Here is a 16,668-nt window from a genome sequence, read left to right on the forward strand (position 1 = left end):
GACAACAATCTGTGTCATTCCACAAGCACCCTGCACTGTCCGCTGTGAACGGTAGATGTCACTGTTAGCATCAGTACAGCCCTCTGCGTCCTCGCGCGCCTCTGATGTGTCAGCGCCAAACAGCAGGAAAAACTCAGCAAAAATGGCGGAGGGTGCAACGTCTCTAAAAGGGCTGCGGGCACAAATGGGTAAGAATTCGCTGATTTACAGCTTCTTTTGGCAGGGTCTTGTGATTTAACTGAGTTATATGCACTTTCGCGAGTAATACCGCCTTGTTTGGAGGTTGTTTGAACTATTGAGTGTTTAATTCGTTTACTTTCATTCAGGCGGTGAGTGGGTAAGAGTTAGCGGGCTCTGATGGACAGATAACGGCCAGCTAACTGCTAAACTTAATCCAGACGCCGTCAACAAGTTTATGTTTATTTAGTACGCGTTCACGCGGAGTCCTGTGTATACATGTGAACTGAATTTAAACGTTTTAAATGTTTGTTTTGCTGCCTTTTACTTTGGACAGATTTGATAAGTGATGTCGGCTTTGACAGGGACACATCATCTCCTCCTCTCTGAATGGCGCTCTGTCTAAGCGGAGCACACTTAGTTACATCAGACACAGAGCATACGGAGTTATCATTTAGCTTAACGTGAAATCTTGCTTTAATTCGCCTATTTTTAATATATTTATCCCTTATGTTTTGTTCTATGCATCACCTTTCTGGTGAGACGCAAACAATTTAGCTTAATATAAACTAATGGACTGACCCGTGACCAGTAACGTTAAGTGTGTTGAAAACATACAGCTCCATTTCTCGGCAACTTCAAGTTAGTAAGTAAATGTTTTAAAATAAACTTTAAAGGCAGCTATGAACGCTTTCGTTTCGTGAGTTGTGCATGTCCACGCAACACCAAACTACTGTTTTGGACCATTTTGTGGACGTATTGCAGTTTCTGACCTCCGTTTGAGCTTCTGTCTGTCGGATGCTGTTGGCCATCTTGGTCATAACATGCTAAACTGGATGTCTACACGTATGTCTTTAATTAGACTTCGTAAGCTACGTACATAAAAAGTCTTCGTACCCATAGATTTTTCTATATAATGTGTCGTTTTCTCACTATCAGCATTATTGCGACTGGTCAGTGCAGGAAGCGTTGTTGAGACGTCTGACTCTATTGACTAGTTCCTCCCTCTTAGGAAAACATGCTTTGTTTGGTTGCTTTGCATGCTTTTCTCCCTTGCTAATGAGGTATGATTTGCACCTTTGATGCATTGCATGCATGCATGTATGTGTGCTGCTAATAGCGTGCATTGTACCTGTGGTTAGTCTTATGAAATGTTAAAAGTACTTACAGCCTTGTTGTGTACAAAAGAAAACATGCTTGAAAAACGTCTGCTTTTTATGAGCGACTTTAGCTTTTCTTTACTCAAAAGCTCATGTGCGTACAGTTTGATTTCAATTCATAAAATTCCTATTGCGGGTCACAGTGTGGTTAGAAAACATCATATTTTATAGTGATGTGCATCATAGATTTCCTGCCAAACTTGACCTAACTACAAGCATAATAATGGGGGGAGTCAAGTGGTCCTAAAAGTGCACATATTTTTGGTTTTGAGGTCTAATCGGACTTGAACTAAAGATGTTATGAAAATTAACTCTTCCCTTGCTGCTTTTAAGTCTATTATTGAAGAGCCTAAAATAATAAGACAGTTCGAGTCATGTGGTATAAGTGGGGTTGGGTTGCGCCGATACCACTTTTTGCTTTACCGATCTGATTCCTGAATTCTGAGCAATGGCCGATCCTGATCAGATACTAGCACTGTTTTTCCACAATACAATTTTATCTTTTAAGTGAATAGTTAATTGAGGTGAATAGCATTTTTACCTTCAAGAAAATTTTCAAATATGAATGACTTCACTACATTATAGGGGTGTGACGAGATCAGATTGGTCTCTCAAGAACACAATTTCCTATCGCAATTGGCATGATGGAGTGCTGGGCTCAAAATTGCGACCATTTTAGTCGCATATGCCCTATTTAACCTGTGTGACCTCACAATATACTGTACAGAACAAACACGCTAATAACTGCACAAAGTATGCGTAATGTGAGCTGCAGTGACCGCCCGGCTATTCATAAAGACAGCGTGATACCATCCCGCAGCGCTACTTTCCCACCATTTCTCTATGTAAACACGCGCTAACGGCTAGACGAATGGTTTCAAGCGGCAGTGCTTTGACGGCATGCAGTAACCTGTTGAACAGCCGTGGACTGTACCACCAGTTGAGTATAGCAATTGCTAGTTCACATTGAAGCGCTCGTGCACATCCTGGACACAGAATGATAAATGAATGCATGCTCTTCAACATCATTCACAGTTATGTGCATCGTGGAAGCAAAATTATGCGCTTAATGCATCCAATATCCAATCCAGCAAAAAAGTCCTGTATCAACCCCTGTGCCAGAGTATCAGATCGGTGCATCCCTAGATATAACATTGAGCTGATTTGTTATAGTAAAGTAAATATTTAGTAAATAACAGTAAGCGCCTTTGTCTATAGAAAGTAGTCATCATTCCTGGCTGAAATATTTATGGGTGTCATTCTTATACCGGTCCTCTCTGGGTGGTCTCAGGGGTACACAGCAGTCTGTAGCATTTAGAGACACCGGCATAGCAAGCACATTTTTAAAGCAAATTACATGTATTTGTATCAACTCTACAGGTGCAAGGTCACAGGTAACATGTACAAAAAACTATTGTAAAGACATTTGGTCAGGTGCTACAACAGGTGTCTAATTTATTTATGAGCGTACCCTTGCTCAAAATCCACTATCATTAGCCTCCAGGAAGCAAGAATAAACTACTGTCCACAATTGTCATCATCGTTCGGCTCTTGAAATAGCCCAGGCTTACATAGGCCAGGTGTCCTCACTAATCCTGTACACAAACTGCATTGTCTGTGTTTGTAATTGCGTAAGGAGATGGAGGGAAAAAGAAGTCACAGCTGTGAATCCTGAATAATTGGACAGTGCAGACACGTTCTTCGTTCTTCCCCAGGCATCTGTCCCTGAGCACTTCCTGTTGTCTCAATAACAGGCTGCTACTGCAGCACAGAGAGTGAGGCAAACCGTAACAGGACCCCACTGGTGACCGACTCTCCCTGACTCCTGGCTCTTCTTGGACGTGCATAGCAGGACATAGAGAGTGTAGTGTTGGTATTTTTATAACTGCTCTTTGTGTTCTGTTAGACAGAGTGAATGAGGTTTTGTTTACTGCTTTATCTTGTCATCTGAAAGGGACAGCTGTTGTAAGAATACAGTGGATGATACAACAAAATATATATATAAGTATATAAGTCATTTGTTGAAAATATCGATAGCAGTAAAATGGCTTTTTGATTGTGTCTGTGAAAGTGACAGACGGCATAATAATGGTAGGACCAAAGGTGATATGATAATTGGGTTTTGACAGCAGATAGTCGGACGTTTAATTACATTGTGTGGCACAGTGCATTGTGTCCTTCTAGGAAGCCTTGGTACTTTAATATGTTTTCTGTGCATGTTAATTTGTCCTTAGACCACACCTTTTTGTAATTTTGTCATGTCTGATTATTGGATGAATCTTAATTTTTTTACATAAAGGAGTAATGTATGTGCCACTTTTTTACCCTTTAGTAATTAGATTTCCTTAAATGGACTAGTCGTTATAATCCCACTATTTCAGCACAGTTTAATTGTCCAACAGAGCATTTCCCACATATTTGGGGATATATGATTATAGAAATACATAGCATATTTATACTTACCTTTGCTTGCTATTATCAGAGAGACATCCAGCGTTTCACCCGATGGTGACGTCACAATCTAATTAGCATATTTGTGACGTCGTCACATCATGTTAGTTTTAGCACTTTTTGGACAAGCAGAGAACGCTGATATCATGCATCACTTCTCAATTGCGTTTAGTTGTGAAACGTTGTTTGCATACCAGAAAATTGTCTGCGATTCTGATCCATTGTAAAGTCATGCAGTGTGTAATCTCCTGTCGCCAAACCACCGTTCAACGTGACACTCCAGCAACTGAATGCTAACCCAGATAGTCATGCAGTGTGAAAAGAAGAGTGATGCAACGACTTGGAAAATCGGGCAATGTGAACTCTGCATTACAGTTATCTCTGCATATCTATCTGAAGAAGGAGAACAATCAATATAATTAAATAAAGTTTACCTAACATTTTTGCTGACACCTAGACTGGTTTTCTTGGTTTAGACAGGGCTCCAGACAAAAGCCATTGAGAGGAAAAATGCAGGACATGCACCATTTTTAAGAGCCACATAACTTTTGGTTTTGCACACATACAGTATTTTCCTCATAAGCAAGACCGTACGGAATCTGCAGACTTTTCATGTTAGTGCTGGACTAAAATTTGGGGAAAATCTGCAGAATTCTGCAGAATAGTATGTGTTTACGTTGGTCCACAAATAGAAAAACTGTATGTGTAAGTGTGTTAATATTAATAGTCTTATAATTCTGCCTGTCTATACTTAATGCAAATAATTGCAAATTTGGTGCAGCTTATTAAAAAAGAGGCAAGAGAAGCTTTGTTATTGATTGATGCTAAGAAGACGCAAGTTTAAACGTACAATTTTAAACGTCTCAAACAGCGCATCATAGTAATGCGCTCATGTTGTGTTTGTATTGTAAATTATTTGATATTCTTTATTTAACATCTCAAGCTGCAACAAAAGTTGCCACAATCACTGCTAGTGCTTCTCAAACGAGCTGCTGCTTCTTTGGAGCAAATGAAAATGTTTGGTTGCAAATGCGACCACTTTTGTCGCAGTCTGGAGCGCTGTATTAACAAATACAACGTTTGATTTTAAAATAGTAAATGTATGAGTAAAATTAACATTAGATTAACAGTTATTAAATAATGTAAAAAAATACCGCATTGGCTAGTCTTGTTCAATTTAACATTCAATAAAAATAAAAGCGCCTTAATGTTGTGGCAGTTTTGCTCCCGTGGTATTGAAAATGATATTTGAATATCGTTTTTTTAAGTTACCGTATTGAAGTAAAACATTCCTGTATCGGGACAACACTGTACTCTGAATGCACCAGAATTAGTACTCTGAATTTATTTGAACCATCAGACCATATTTATTTATTATATATACTCTATGCAAAGTAAACATTTGGAGTTTAAAGCAAAACGAAAGGGCTTGTGTTAATATGTTATCATGTTGATTTTAGTTTCTAATAATGACACTTTCACAGGAGCAATAGGATTGCTATCCAATCTTTAAGTATTAGACAGATAAATGACCTTCTCCGCAGTTTGTTTCTTTTTAAACCTCTCGAATATCACATTGTTCTTTCTTAGGCTCATTAAAATCTGTCACACCTTGGCTTATGTGCCCGTGTTGTGTGCGTGTTTAGCCTCCATGTCAATGACCAGCGCAAAAATCGGCTGAAGTTTTCTGCAGAGATTTACAGGCACTTATTCCATGCTGCCTCACCGAGCATTGTTACGCTGAGTGTGGGAAAAAAACGTAGAGCAGAGTACAGGCACTTAGCAGGTGGGGGAAAGCCCAGCTTTTTTAAAAAAGTACAGCGCTTCTGTTGGAAACACTTTAGAAATGAATACATTTTGATTGAAATGATGACAGAAAGCAGCAATATTCGTCAGTAAGAAACCTCTCCACTTGATGCAGTCGCTCTTTTGACAATGAAACTGTTTATCCTCAGTGTGATGATCTTTTAAAGGGGAAAGGAAACCTCTCTTCTTTGTTTAGGACTGTCTAAAGATCCGCCTCGCATGTGCAGCGTGACATCGCCATATGCACAATATAATCAGCATTTTTGACGAAGAATCTTGCAGGTAACTCAATCTGACACTTGTTGCGAGCAGTTTGAGAGGTGGCTGTGTCCCGTGCATGCATTGCCTGAGTGCACTGACTAAAACTATATGTTTAGAGCACACAAGTAGGGATGGGCAAAAACAATGTTATGAATCATTTTTAAAATGCGGTCGATTCAAGACGGATTCTCAAAAGCTGTGAATACTTTTTTTTTACATTCATATTTTTTTAGAAATATCTGTAGGATTTGTATTAAATCTATAATCACTGACTCGAATCGGAATATCAGAATCGATACCCAGCGCTACACGGGAGTACTTTATGCTTTCAAATGGCTATATTTGTGAATAGGCATGCCTTAAAATGATGTGCCTATTCCCTCAACTTATGCGCGAGCATTGAAGCAGCTTTCAATGACAGAGCTCAATCCTTTCAGTGTCTGCAGCCTTCCGCGTTGATTGGCCGGACTTGTGACTTCCAGCAAATCAGATGGGCGGTGGGCGGGTTATATTGATCTAGGCCAGAGAGTGGCGTTTTCCAACAGATGCTTATTATCGACATCGATAATCATCCGACAGAGCTGCACTGAGGAACATTTTGAGACCAGCATGAGCTGACGTTCGTGGTCTTTATATCACGATTGTATTCGCTTTGGTAAGGCACGATCTTTGTTCTAGATAATGTCTCCATTGTGGAGCCAGTGTTCATTTGCATACCACGTGTTGTAGAGCCCACAGTGTGAGGTTCAGAGTATGACTCAGATGATGTTTGCATATTCAGCGGGTTGGATGGACTATGGCCTGAGCGCTCTTCAAATGGATCTCTCCTCCTCATTGGTCACCCTGAGCCATTTCAGCCAGTAAAGAGATGCTAAATTCATTAAATTTAAACCTACTGTAATGAAGCATCTGGTGCAGTTGTGTATTTGGATGCTACTTTCACTTCAGCAGGAATTACCCAGCTTGCTGTTTTGGGCATTTTATTAGTTGAAGTAGAAGCTCAGGCTATTTCACAATTCATCACAATTTCTAAAACGGTTCACTTAGTTTTGATCACATAATGAGTGGAAACCAATGGGTTTAGACTGAAGTTTCTGTTTGAGAGGTTTATTCTCTCCAGAACAATGTGCTGTGTTGTAATAACAGACCGAAAAGTGCAACAAATCTGGCTTATAGTGTGGGCACGATGCCTGCGGTTATTGCCTCTGAACATGTAGCGGATTAAGGCATCATTCAAGTGCTCTGACTGTGGTGCAGGTTATGTCCTGCCATCTGATGATTGTGCAGTCTGCTCCCAGCCTTGAGTATTTCTCGCCAACAGTTGCTATGAGACTTTCACACAGAAACCACAGCAGAAGATATCTCAAATAGTCTTAGACAAGCTCTTATGTTTTCATCAAAGTCTTGAAACGTCTCTTATAATCTCACGCTCATTTAATGCTGTCTTTTTTGTTGACGGAATGGGCATTTGTACATAATCTTATTTATTACTGCGGAGAAATACTTAACTAATGTTACTCCAGTAAGACTAATACATGTTACAAATAAGACTAATACATGATTCGAAATTGTGATTGGTCTGCTTTTATTTGTGTTTACTCATTATCTACAAAATATTTCGCTTTTGTAAAAGTTGAAAATATACAGGCTGTGCTTTCAGCCGTCTTTCTCTCCACGTGCATCTTTCTTTAAAAACGCATTTCGGTCGACCTCTAGTTAGTGCGCATGCACACTTTTGTGACCCCAACTGAACTTCCGGTACACATTCACAAACAATAGTGCCTGTAGATTATTTCTGATAACAATCAACAGAAACCGAGAAGACTTTGTTACCGTTCCTTGGCTAAACCTGTCTCTCCAATATTTAGAATTTAGACTCCAATACCAACCGCTAGATGTCAATGTACACATTTAACAAATTCTTTATTTAATAAAATGAACATAATACAATTATTATACAGTAAAATAAAAATACAAATTAATATTAATATAACTTAAATAAAATATAAATAGTTATATTATTAGACACTAGCCAAACACAAACCGGAAGTTAACTGGGGGTCAGGCGCGAGCTATATCTTCGAGGCTTTCACTGATGTTTTTGTAACCTATCTGTGCTGACTAGATAGCTTTTAAAAAGTTTAAGCTCATAAAGTGAGCGGTGCAAGTTTCCACCAGCCGATAACCCCCTCAGTTTTACTGTTGTCAGATTTCCTGTGGAGCCGTATTTCCATCATATTTTTGTGCTGTGTTTGAGTTTTTTTATGGTCAGATCATGCCAGGCTCTGGGCACAGCTCTCAGATCTACAAAGGACCACAAGATCTCCAGGAGAAGTGCTTACGATACAAAACACATTCGTAATGGTCAGAGATCAGAGGATTTAAAGTGAAGTTACAGCTTGAGAGATTTGTGTTCTTAGCCAGTACAATGTTCCAAGTGTTGCCCTCTTATCAGCTAATGGTTTATCAGCAGGGTTTGGTTTTTAAGACATCACATGCTTCCTCCATAAACAACCTTTTTTATCCTTACTCTCTTTTGCATAGATGCTCAGTGGAGTTAAAAACTGTTAAAAAAGCATAAGAACATGTTGATCACAGTTTCTCAACATCCTTCCTTCCTCGTTTCTCCGGCCTTGTTGTGCGAGTAGAACAGAATTGTTTATTTGACCCAAACATTGTATATCATGTAATATTTGCCCAACACTCTTGCCAACTAATATTGTAAATGAAAAATTATATTGCCAAAATTGATATTGAAATATATTTCTTCATTTCGGTCGATAAGATATAATTCCGTAATCAAATTTACTAGTAGCACAGTTGTCCCTGACTGAATATTTTAAGAGCACTAGCAGACAATTTAGGGACACGCCTTTAATCACCCTGCAAAACAATTATTGACATTTTCCCCCCAAAAAAGCTGTATTACTGATAAATTATTTGACCTAATCTCACAGAAATTTCAATGTGCTGTTTTATTTTCATTTCAGAGGGATATGACGTTACTTAATACCAGGGTCATACGGAATCTGCAGAATTCTGTGGAGCAGTTTTAAATGCTTTTACATTTGTACAGAAATGTAAATGTGTGTAAATGTTTAAAATGGTTTTAAAAGACAAGTAGTAACCTGTCTATGCATTTAACTGCAAAAGACTTGGTTTGGTTTTGCTCATCATTTAAAAATAAGCTATAAAGAAATAGCTTTAAGGGCTAAATAAAGAGACTGCGTAAACTCTGAATACACCAGTCCAAATTAGTACTGAATTCATTTGAACCAACAGAAAACGTGCATGTCATTTTGTATGAAAAAGTATATATTTTATTGTTTATAGTGTAAAAGCAAAACGCTTGTCTTACTATGTTCTAATGATAATTTTATTGTGTATTAAGGACACTTTTCATCATGTTCACAACACACACTCTATATAAACTCAGTTTGTGGGATGATTTGACTAAGACTGAATGTATACGCAAGTAAGGTGGCGTACCTATCAGTGTGTCTAATTTCAATTAGATTAAATTAAAGACTGGATTTATCAGCAATATTCATTGGAGTTGTAATACCTTAATAATCTTAATACCTATTCATAAACCACTCTTGCAATATTTTACCTGTGTGCTTAGGATCATTGTCAGGTTGGAGAATAAACCTTTTGCCCTGTCCAAGGTTCTGAATGTTCTGGGCTAGGTTTTCATGATCATTATCTCTGTATTTTGTGCCGTTGAGCTTTTATTATGAATGCTCTATATAAAATTCTCACAATACACGGTAAAAATGCTCACTAATATTTCTAAAGATGTCCCTGTTCTGATCATATTATCCCTCTTAACCATTTCTGATATTTCTTGTGGTTAACAATTTCTGTGACACTCGGAAAACTACACAAAATTGTATACAATAAATTGAAGCTTAAGGTCACAGCTATCCTTTGGTGTGTCCTGCTTGCTCTCCTGCAAGTTGACCTCAAGAACCATTTAAAGGTCCCATTCCCCGCGATCCAAATTTTTTCGCGATCAGGTTTCACGTTTAATCCCAAAGTAAAATTAACAATTTTTATTCTGTTTGAGTTAATCTGTGGCACTTAATCTTTAATCAAGTAATAGGTGTTGCGCACCTGGTTGCTTCAAAAATTAAACACAGACATGGATTTTTGTGCGCATACGGTTGATGTCCGGCTGCGTCGCTTTTACAAGAATTCGTAAATTTCAGATCTGTTTTTAAATGAATGCAAGGACAAAAATTATCAATGTTAAATTTAAACTTTAGATTTATACTGGGGCATGAGGGATTACAGCTCCTTAACAGCAATAGCCGCTGTCACTGAGCAGAGCCAGAGCCCTGTCCGGGACGTGTTATGTATATTAAAATATCGAAAATGTGTTTAAAACCATATCACTGTCATCAGAATTAATTCTATTGCGGTAGATATCGTTATCTAATTTATTGTCCAGCCCTATTTAATCCATAGGATCAAAGAATCAAGCATTCATACTTCAGGTCTCTTTAAAATGTATTATGCACTAGACATGGTTCTGCCATTTTCTATTTTTACTGCTGTTGTGCTGCTTCTTATTAATCTTTGTGCATTTTGTTTTGTGGCATTTTCAGCTGCGGCTGCGCAGGCGCAAGCAGAGGAACGGCGCAGCCAGGCAGGGAACAGCCCAACGCCTACAGCTCCAGCCAACACAACAAAGAGCCAGACAAGGCCAGGTAACAATGGTCTTTGTGTGACCAATTGCCTGTTTCTCTTATTCTGCTAGTACGCATGAAATCATAAAGAAAGTTTTGTCTCATTAGTATTCAGGCATTCTTTTGTAAATATAGGATTAAAAAAGGTGAAATGCCACTTACATGTGACAATGCATACTTTAAGTTATCAAATTTTCTAATAAATTTAATGTTTTTCTCCTTTGCTCTAAAGCAATCCTTCTAGTGGATTATTTCTGGAATATTCCAATCATCTGTTTTTGTGAAAAGTATGTTGTCACATGACCACCTCTGCTCTAAGTAAGGTCAATATCAGGTGTACTGGGATCATGGCATTATCACTGTGACCTGATCCTCCTGTAAAACCATGCAAGAGGATTATTAGTGTATCAAATACTGGCGCAATCGGCCAAGAGCCTTTTTGTGGCACAGGAAGTGTTCACATTTCACTTGATACACTAGTGGTGTGACGTAATACTGTGTTTGTGTGTTGTCAGTCATTGATGGGGCAGCCATCAGAATAGACGACAAAATTAGAGTGGCCAAAGAGAGAAGAGAAGAGCAGGAGAAGCAACAAGGTAAAAAGGACTTCACAAACACAGTTATTTTCTTATATACACACATATTGTAGTAATAAACACACACTTGCTTAAACACATCTTGTGTAACTTGTTCAGCATTGCGCGACTCCCAGATCCTGGAGCGAGAGCGCAAGGCCCGGCTACAGGTGGAGCGACAGATGGAAGAGAAACAGAAGAAGCTGGATGAGCAGCGGAGAAAGGAAGAACAGAGGAGAGTGGCGGTGGAGGAGAAGAGGAAACTGAAATTAGAGGAAGAAAAGGTAAAATGTTGTGACCTAACACAGCAGAATGTACTTTAACCTTCCTGCAATAATGAAATGCCATAAGACTTTTTCATGATCCCATGCACAAAGTGTGTAATGATCAGGCTAAAAGGTTCTGTTTTTTGTTTAGCTTACTAGACCAAACCTACTTTTCACTGCTTGTTCTATTATACTGTATGTATAACTGTGTACAGTGTGGGAAATAATGATTTGATCTTGTTTGCCTCCTTACAAAGAAATTAAAGGTCTATAAGAGAATATCACACATTTTTTTTATTGTTTTGTATTTCAGTCAGTGAAATAAGTATTTGTTCCCCGAGCAAAACATAACTTTGCACTTTGAGGAGAAACCCTTGTTGGCAAGCACAGAGGTCAGACATTTCTGATAGTTGGTCACCGGGTTTGCACATGTATCAGGAGAAATTTTTGCCACTCCTCTGTAAATCTTTAAAGTTTCTTGGCTGTGTCTCAGCAAATGTGAGTTTTAGCCTCCTTTACAGATTGTCTATAGGGCTAGTGTCTAGAGACTGGCTAGGACATTTAATGTGCTTTTACTTAAGCCTCTTCCTGGTTGTCTTGGCAATATGTTTTGGGTCTTTGTCATGTTAAAGGTGCATCCACGACCCATCTTCAGTCTATTGTGGAATAGCGTGTTACCAATGGTTTGCTTGCTAACTGTGGTCCCAACTGTCTTGAAATCATTAACAAGCTTCTTCCGTGTAGTTCTGGGCTGATCTTTAACCTTTCTCATGATCATCTTTACCCCATTGGGGAAATCTTGCAGGGAGCTCTAGACCAAGGACAATTGATAGTTATTTTGCATTTCTTCTATTTCCAAATAATCGCACCAACAATTGTCTCATTCTCACCAAGCTTCTGTCTGTAGCCTATTCAAGGTTTGTGCAGGTCTACAATCTTGTCCCTGACATCCTTTGAAACCTATTTGGTTTTGACCATGGTGATGGAAAGGTTGAAATGGAAAATACAGATTATGTTGTCAGGTATCTTTTATATACATAACAAGCGGATTTAGGTGTACTTTCTTAAAGTGACAGGACTAATCTGTGGTCTATATAGGCACATAACCAATCTGTGGAGCCAGAATTCTTGCTGGTTGTTAGGGTATCTAATACTTATTTCACTGACTGAAATGCAAATCAATTTATAACCTTTACATAAATCTTTTCTTTAATATCCAGTTTAAGTTAAAATAAACCTACCTTAAAAAGGATACACGCTTCATTTCTTTGTAAGCAGACAAACTTGCAAAATGAGCAGAGGATCAAATAATTATTTCCTTCACTGTATACAAAAACACAATTGAAACCGAATTGAAATTAAATCTAGAAATGCTTTTAGGCATTAGACTTGTCATGCTTGTTAGTATACACTTGACAGCACAGCTCTTTTCCAAAACCTGAGCGTTTTTCTTTTCCTACATGGCCACACCCTAATTGAAAAATAACAACATTTAGTGACAAATGATTTGTGTTAACATTCCAATAAGAGGAGTGTGACAGCGTAAATGTCTCAATGTTTCAAAAGCGTCATTGACATTATTATGTGGATAAATAATTCAGAAAAAAAATTCTTGTTGCACAGCATGTGTCTTGTGTAACCTGCTCTGTATCTGACATGGAAAAGAGCCTGGAATCATACACTGTTTGTTTTATTGTTTAAGACCACACTAACCTTAACCTTCACTGTGTTCCACTGCCACACAGATCAAAGGATGTAAAATGCTCTATTTGTCTAACAAAGCATCTGTGTGTGTGTATGTGCAGGAACACTATCAGGCTGTGATGAGACGCACACTGGAGCGTAGCCAGCGAGTAGAGCAAAGACAGAAGAGGTGGTCCTGGGGTGGACTCTCGGATTCAGAAAACAAAAACGGTATGGGTGTCTGTTCTAAAAGCCAGACATGGGCAGCACCCATTTGTTGCATTCAACAGCATTTCTTTCAAACAAAATGAACAGCATTGATTCACTAATTGCCAAAGTACATGGGCTACCCATGTGTAAAGGTATGACTTGTAAAACTCCTCAAGGATTGAAATCGCAGATTGGCAATTTTGGTTTTTCCACCATTCTCACACCCTTACTCGCTCTTATGTTGAAAGAGAGCGAGAGAGAGTCTGTTTCCGATAGCGACCCGTTTTCCCTGCCCCTCCCACAGGACAGACTGACTGCTGCTCCGCCTCTTCCCCGGTTGCTATAGTAATCTCCCCTGCCTCTCCAGTCTTCAAGCCGCCCAGGAGTCAGACGTCACAAGGTGGTTTATACCGCTTGCCTGCCCACAGCGTGACTTGACACAAACTGTCCACTCACCCGTCAATCGAACACATACTAATCTGACTGGTGCCACAAACCTTCTGGGGCTTTACAGGCTGTTTCACATTGACCTGTTTATAATAAGAGTTTTTTTCACTTGCACTTAAAAGTCTTACAGGACTGTTCTCTTTGAAGTACTTGCACTGAAATGCATGTCGATTTGGCTGATGGTTGACTGTCACTATGTGTTTGGATTTAATTGATTCTCTTCCAAATGTTATGGCTGTTTTTGAATGTTTACTAACTATTGTCTGTCTTTCTTGACTGGGTTCCCTATGGTCTGCTAGTTAGAATAGTTCTTACACAATATTGATGACGTATCCCTTTGTAATTAACATTTCACAGGGTAACATTTGTTGTGTTGTTGACAATACTCCCGCTTATGCAACATTTATGGGGTGCATGTTGCAAACTTGTTTTTTAGCATAAGAAATAGTTTCCTATAACAGACACATATAGCAGTCCAATTCTTTGCTTCATAGTAGCTTTTGATGTTCAGCATATTATTTATTTTTAAACATAAACATGTTTATTACGCTAAGCTGCTCATTCTCTAAAATGTAGATAAACCAGCTTGTATTGGAATTAACAACTGCTTAGCATCTAGAAACCCCCGTCTTGTCCATATAACACTAATTCCACTCCCTGTCTGTCTGTGTGTGTATGTGTTGCCCTCCCCTGTAGACAAGCGCTCTACCTCCACTATGAACCTGAAACAGACTGACTCAGTCATCAACAAGCGTCTCTCCTCATCCTCTGCCACCCTCCTTAACTCTCCCGATAAAAGTAAGTGTCCACCTTGCCCTCTCCTGCCTTTCTTTTATCCAGTCACTTCAATCCCAAATATTGTTAAATCAGACACATCCACACACTTTTTAATGACATCTAATCACAAGTCATGTCTCACACAGATGTATCTCCGTGTTATCTCCATTCCTAATGTTACGCGAGTAGGGCTGTAGTCAACCAAAGAAATGCTTAGTCGACCAAAGTCCTGTCCTGCGCAGCGATCAGTCGACTAAAAAAAAAAAAAAAAGACGCGATGTTTTGCATTTTGATTGAACATTTATTAAACAATCGTCATAGAACATTGTAATACAGTTCGTTGGAAGGGAAGGAAGAAAGGAGACAGGGTCGGCGTAGGCTGGGAAGCACCTCACGATTTATTTATAAATTCCTTGGTTGGCGCCACTGCGCTCTTAACAAACAATAATTCAAAATAATGACTCGTTTTAAACACGCTGCTCGACGTCGTCTCGCAGGAGAGGTTTCAGTTTCCGTTTCAGTTTCGGTTTCGGTTTCGGTTTCCTCTCGGGCTTCCCAGCCGGTCTCTCTCACCTCCTCGTCTGTCTGGCAGGTTTTTAACCGTCTCCCCACCAATTACTGAAACGGGACACAGGTGTTTACAATGTGAAATTGACCTACTTACACACCGCTTACCTCACCCTTTCGCTGCCGACTCCGCTTAACCACGCCCCCTCCACAAACATTTATAAAACAACAACGAAAAGACATCAATAATACATAAAACTATAATAATAATACAATTCTTTGAAAATTAAGTGATTTTTTTAACTGCAAAGTGAGGAGCTCTGTGGTGCACTAAACTGTGGCGCTGTTACAAAATAGCCGAAATTAAAGTATTTAAAGTTGGGGATGAAACATAGGCTAAAAAAAATAGGCAACTGGTCGACCAATGAGAATGTCAGTCGACCAAGACGGCATCGACCGATTAGTCGACTAAACGACTAAAGTTGACAGCCCTATACGCGAGTGCAATCTCAGCATTGTGTTGATTTGAATAGGCTGTAAGTGTCTGTGCCTTCTCTGCAGCGTGTGTTTCTTGCAGACTTGCCGTTTCCCCCACACAGTTTCCTTTTCAGCAGCAGTCGGCCATGACTGTTTGTGTTGGGGTAACGCCTTCATGTCCTTGGTTTCAGATCTCTTCCGGCGGATGGTTTATTCTTTTCGGTCTATCGAGTGTAACTATCATGCTTGATTCAGGTGCTCAGCTTTCTTTTGTCCCTCAGGTGCAAAGCGGAGAAGTTCATCTCTCAACCGGTTGCCTAGCAATGCCCCTCAAGCCCTTAAAGAAGTCCATAAGCAGCCTAAGGTGGAAAAGACAGGTGCCCAACTCCCAAACCTCCTCAATTGCTGTTCCGCCATTAAAATATTCCTGAGAATCGACATATTATAATCTATATCATAAAGGATATGAGCAGTTAAAGTCCTGTATTTGTGAAAATATAATAATTTACTAGGCTAAGACGGAAAGCTTACACATGCCTTTTGTGTTCCTGTTGTAATTCAACAGAGACCTAGAATAAATACTATCATAATTGTAAAACAGAGACAAGCCACATTGTTCTCAAAATATCCATGCACTCTTTTACTGCACTGTATTGTAATATGGCACGTGCATACTACGAGACAGATGCAGCCCTGTTTTTTATTTAATATACTGTATAACACTGCCCTGTCCACTGTCTGTAGGCCCAATCCTGAAGAAGCGAAGCAACTCCCTTTCTCGAGTAGGGGCTAAAACACAGCCCACCACCAAACCAGAGAAAACCACAGCCAACGAATCAGGTGCATACGTCCCGACTGGGTCATTTCACGTGTTTGTGCGCCGTTTACTAATAAGCGCATAATGCGTACGCCTCACCGACCTTTCCTGCTCATGTTTGTTCCATTACTGGCAAAACTCCACCAACAAAACTTGTGGACATGTGGGGTGGGAGGGGCATGGGGTTTAATGAGGTTGATCTGTGTTCTTTTTCTCTGTATTCTTTGTCTGCCTTATTGCTTTACTCACACTGCATCAAATGTTCATGCTTTCAGAAGTGTAACAGTCTGCTGATGTGATTGCTTTTTTTGAAAAGGACACATTCTCATGTGTCGCTGTTTGAGCTGCTAATTTGTCTTATTG

At 39.3% G+C, this 16,668-nt stretch overlaps 1 protein-coding gene across 25 annotated transcripts in view; it reads left to right on the plus strand.

Moving 5' to 3' along the window:
- Positions 1-16,668, plus strand: part of map7d3 (MAP7 domain containing 3) — a 27,428-nt gene continuing 10,760 nt past the window's right edge. For 7 of the 25 annotated variants that reach the window (XM_079480228.1, XM_079480246.1, XM_079480239.1 and 4 more), the window contains exons 1-9: positions 121-188; positions 10,466-10,567; positions 11,062-11,142; positions 11,242-11,405; positions 13,193-13,301; positions 13,585-13,680; positions 14,424-14,525; positions 15,770-15,865; positions 16,233-16,328. In XM_079480228.1, coding sequence (XP_079336354.1) covers positions 143-188; positions 10,466-10,567; positions 11,062-11,142; positions 11,242-11,405; positions 13,193-13,301; positions 13,585-13,680; positions 14,424-14,525; positions 15,770-15,865; positions 16,233-16,328 — 892 coding nt within the window. In that variant the 5' untranslated portion in view covers positions 121-142. Of the gene's footprint in view, positions 189-10,465; positions 10,568-11,061; positions 11,143-11,241; positions 11,406-13,192; positions 13,302-13,584; positions 13,681-14,423; positions 14,526-15,769; positions 15,866-16,232; positions 16,329-16,668 lie in introns of all 25 variants that reach the window. The other 18 variants (XM_079480237.1, XM_079480240.1, XM_079480238.1 and 15 more) reach the window with 11 other exon arrangements.

This window comes from Barbatula barbatula (genome assembly GCF_947034865.1).
Source record: "Barbatula barbatula genome assembly, chromosome: 18".
NCBI lineage: Eukaryota > Metazoa > Chordata > Actinopteri > Cypriniformes > Nemacheilidae > Barbatula > Barbatula barbatula.